At 63.1% G+C, this 3930-nt stretch overlaps 1 protein-coding gene across 1 annotated transcript in view; it reads left to right on the forward strand.

Moving 5' to 3' along the window:
- Positions 1-253: 253 nt before the first annotated feature.
- LOC114071529 (nuclear receptor-binding protein 2-like) overlaps positions 254-3930 on the forward strand; it is an 8572-nt gene continuing 4895 nt past the window's right edge. Inside the window, exons 1-6 of the mRNA XM_027909370.1 lie at positions 254-307; positions 633-716; positions 1522-1577; positions 1859-1954; positions 3201-3333; positions 3462-3564. Coding sequence (XP_027765171.1) covers positions 1563-1577; positions 1859-1954; positions 3201-3333; positions 3462-3564 — 347 coding nt within the window. The 5' untranslated portion in view covers positions 254-307; positions 633-716; positions 1522-1562. The remainder of the gene's footprint in view (positions 308-632; positions 717-1521; positions 1578-1858; positions 1955-3200; positions 3334-3461; positions 3565-3930) is intronic.

The raw sequence follows: 3930 nt of genomic DNA on the forward strand, positions 1-3930 counted from the left end.
TGGGGACAGGGGTCATGTGAGGGGGTCTCAGGATGGGGACAGGGGTCATGTGAGGGGGTCTCAGGGTGGGGACAGGGGTCATGTGAGGGGGTCTCAGGATGGGGACAGGGGTCATGTGAGGGGGTCTCAGGGTGGGGACAGGGGTCAGGTGAGGGGGTCCCAGCTGGGCAGGAGTGCCTGGAGCTTGGGGGGTCCCTCTGGGGTCCCTCCCAAACCTTGGTGTTCCCTTCTCTCCTCCTGGTGCCCCCTCTCCGTCCCTCCTGGATCACCGGCGCTCCGGCAGTTTGGCACCGGGTGTTTGCCAACGGTGAGTGTCCCACTGCCACCCCCTGCCCCTGGGGCAACCCCCCCGGCCCCTGAGCCCCCCACTGAGGCACCAGGCACGGGGAGTGGTCCTGGGCTTTGTGGGCCAGGGGGGATCTTCATCCCTCAGGGAATTTCTGCTCCTGTGTGGGAGTGGGGGGTGTCCGGTGGGGGAGTCTGTGGGACACGCACGGACCCCCTGTCCCCTCAGAGCCCCTGTGGGTGGGCAGGGGCACACACAGACCCCCCCTCAGAGCCCCTGTGGGTGGGCAGGGGCACACACAGCCCCCCCCCCCCCCAGAGTTCCCACTGAACACGTTCCCCCCCAGCCCTCCCGGACGACCTGAGAAGCCCCATCAGGATCGAGAGGGAAGAGCTGCGGAATCTCCACTTCTTCCCACCGGAGTATGGCCGTGAGTGGGGGGCTGGGATGGGGGCTGGGGTGGGGGGAGGCACAGGGGGGAGGGGGTGATGGGGGCAAAGCTGTGCCCGTGGGAATGTCGGGGTTCAGTGACCCCGGTCGGGAACTGGATCCCAGCATGGCCAAGGGTGGCTCTGGAAGGGGCAGCTCGGGGCTCAGGAACACCCAGGAGTACGTGGGAAAAGGGGGAAAGGACCTTTGGGCCATGGGAAAGCTCAGGGTGCCCTTGGATCGCCTCCTGGAATGATTCTGGGCAGGTTTGGCGGGATAAATGGGAAAGGTTTGTCAGGGAAGTGTGAGGTGGGGGAAGGGCGTGAGCAGGGGAGGGCACAGAGGACAGGAATGGTGGGACAGTGGGCACAGCAGGACAGGGGCACCAGAGCGGTGGGGACAGCAGGATGGGATGGTGGGACACTGGGGACAGCAAGATGGGGGTGCCAGGACACTGGGAATGACGGGGTGGTGGCACTGGGCACTACAGGTGGCACAGCAGGGTCATCAGGGCACTGGGCATGGCAGGACAGGGATGGTGAGGCTCTGGGAATGGCAGGGTGGTGGCACTGGGGTGCTGGGCACGGCAGGACAGGGGCAGTGGGACATAGGGGACAGCAGGACAGTGGCACTGGGGCTGGCAGGATGGGGGCCCTGGAGCACTGGGGGGAGCACAGTGGCAGCACTGGAACCCTGGGGAGAGCCAGAATGGGGCCAGTCCCCGGGTGAGGGTGGGTGGGGGGTCCCCAGGGGGGTGCCCAGGCCCTGGGTGCTCCCAGCCTGACACGTCCCGGCTCCTGTTGCAGAGAAGACGGACGGGACGGCCGTGGACATCTTCTCCTTCGGGATGTGTGCGCTGGAGGTGGGACAGGGATGGGCACTGAGACCCTGCTCTGGGGGGAGAGTGATGGCCTAGGGGCTGCCCAGGAGGCTCCAGGCCCTTGTCCCTTGTCTGGGAGTGTCCCTTGTCCCTGCCCTGCCCCGGGGGTGTCCCTTATCCTGGGATGTCCCTTATCCTGGGGTGTCCCTTACCCAGGGATGTCCCTTGTCCTGGGATGTCCCTTGTCCAGGGATTGTCCCTTGTGCCTGCCCCGCCCGGGGGTGTCCCTTGGGAAGCCCCCATGGATCTGCTGCCCCTCCCAGATGGCTGTGCTGGAGATCCAGACCAACGGGGACACGCGGGTGTCGGAGGAGGCCATCGTGAGGGCCCGGCATTCCCTGGACGATCCCAACATGAGGGTGAGTGCGGCTGGAAGGGCCTGGGGGCCCTGCTGGGGGCTGGGCAGCCCTCCTGGGGGTAATTCCTTGTCCTGAATCCCTCCTGGGTGTAAATCCCATCCCGAATCCCTCCTGGGTATAAATCCCATCCTCCATCCTTCCTGGACGTAAATCCCATCCCAAATCCCTCCTGGGTGTAAATTCCATCCTCCATGCCTCCAGGGTATAAATTGCATCCTCCATCCCTCCTGGTTATAATTCCCATCCTCCATCCTTCCTGGGTGTAAATCCCATCCCGAATCCCTCCTGGGTATAAATCCCATCCTCCATCCTTCCTGGATGTAAATCCCATCCCAAATCCCTCCTGGGTGTAAATTCCATCCTCCATGCCTCCAGGGTATAAGTTGCATCCTCCATCCCTCCTGGTTATAATTCCCACCCTCCATCCTTCCTGGGTGTAAATCCCATCCCAAATCCCTCCTGGGTATAAATCCCATCCTCCATCCTTCCTGGATGTAAATCCCATCCCAAATCCCTCCTGGGTGTAAATTCCATCCTCCATCCCTCCTGGTTATAATTCCTATCCCAAATCCCTCCTGGGTGTAAATCCCATCCCGGATCCCACAGACCAGCCATGACCTTTGATCCTCCTCCATCTTCCGCTCTGACCCACCTCCCCCTTCCCCCTTCCCCCTTCCCTCTGACCAATCTCCAAAACATCCCATAATGAGTTCGGTACGTTCCCCAGATTCTCTGCTTTGATCTCAGAATTCCTTCAGGCATCCCACAGAAAATCCTGCCCCCTCAGATCCCACAGTCCTGTGTTTGCAGGAGGCCCAGGGAGGGCCTCTGGCGGGGGGGGGTTCTGAGGGGTCCGATCTGGGGACACCCCCCTGGCTCAGGGATGGGGCTCAGTGGGGACCCTCTGCCTGGGCTTCCTCCCACCTGGATCTCCCTGCCCTGGGGCTCCCACTGTGGAAAGACCCCCCCCTTGGATCTGCTTCCCAGGAAATTGCAGCAGCCCCAGTGTGGGCCCAGGGTAGAGGCTGTCTGCCTTTGCTGGGCACTGCTGGGGCATCCCAAATCCTGGGGGCAGCTTTGGGATCCCCAGGAACAGGACACTGAGGGGCTGGAGCCTGTCCAGGGAAGGGAAGGGAGCTGGGAAGGGGCTGGAGCAGCAGGAGGGGCTGAGGGAGCTGGGGGGTGGGGGCCAGACTGGAGAAAAGGAGGCTCAGGGGGGACCTTCTGGCTCTGCAATCCCTGACAGGAGTTCATCCTGTCCTGCCTGACCCTGAACCCCGACAAGCGCCCGACCGCCCACAACCTGCTCTTCCACCGCGTGCTCTTCGAGGTGCACTCCCTGAAGCTCCTGGCGGCCCACTGCTTCATCAACCACCAGTGTGAGTGCTGGGATCACCCTCCAGGGTGCCCAGGGGCTCTCATCCCACAGAGCCAGGGGCTGGGGAGCAGCTCCCACCTCACAGCACACCCCAACCCACCCCCCTCCCTGGCCCTTCCTCTGCCCCAGATCTGATGCCGGAGAATGTGGTGGAGGAGAAGATAAAGGAGCTGGACCTGAACATGGTGATGGCTGAGATCCGCAGGGAGGGGCGGCCTGGAGCGCAGTGGAGGTGAGGATGGGGGAGATCCCATGGCTGGGAGCCCGGGCTGTGCTTCCAGCCTGGAGATCCCAGTGCCAGGGCTGTTTTTCCAGCCTGGAGATCCCAGTGCCAGGGCTGTTTTTCCAACCTGGAGATCCCAGTGCCAGGGCCCTGCTTCCAGCCTGGAGATCCCAGTGCCAGGGCTGTGCTTCCAGCCTGGAGATCCCAGTGCCAGGGCTGTTTTTCCAGCCTGGAGATCCCAGTGCCAGGGCTGTTTTTCCAACCTGGAGATCCCAGTGCCAGGGCTGTTTTTCCAACCTGGAGATCCCAGTGCCAGAGCCCTGCTTCCAGCCTGGAGATCCCAGTGCCAGGGCTGTTTTTCCAGCCTGGAGATCC

Source organism: Empidonax traillii, unplaced genomic scaffold (assembly GCF_003031625.1).
Source record: "Empidonax traillii isolate 1590-97213 ecotype Southwest subspecies unplaced genomic scaffold, ASM303162v1 scaffold2086:size66821, whole genome shotgun sequence".
NCBI lineage: Eukaryota > Metazoa > Chordata > Aves > Passeriformes > Tyrannidae > Empidonax > Empidonax traillii.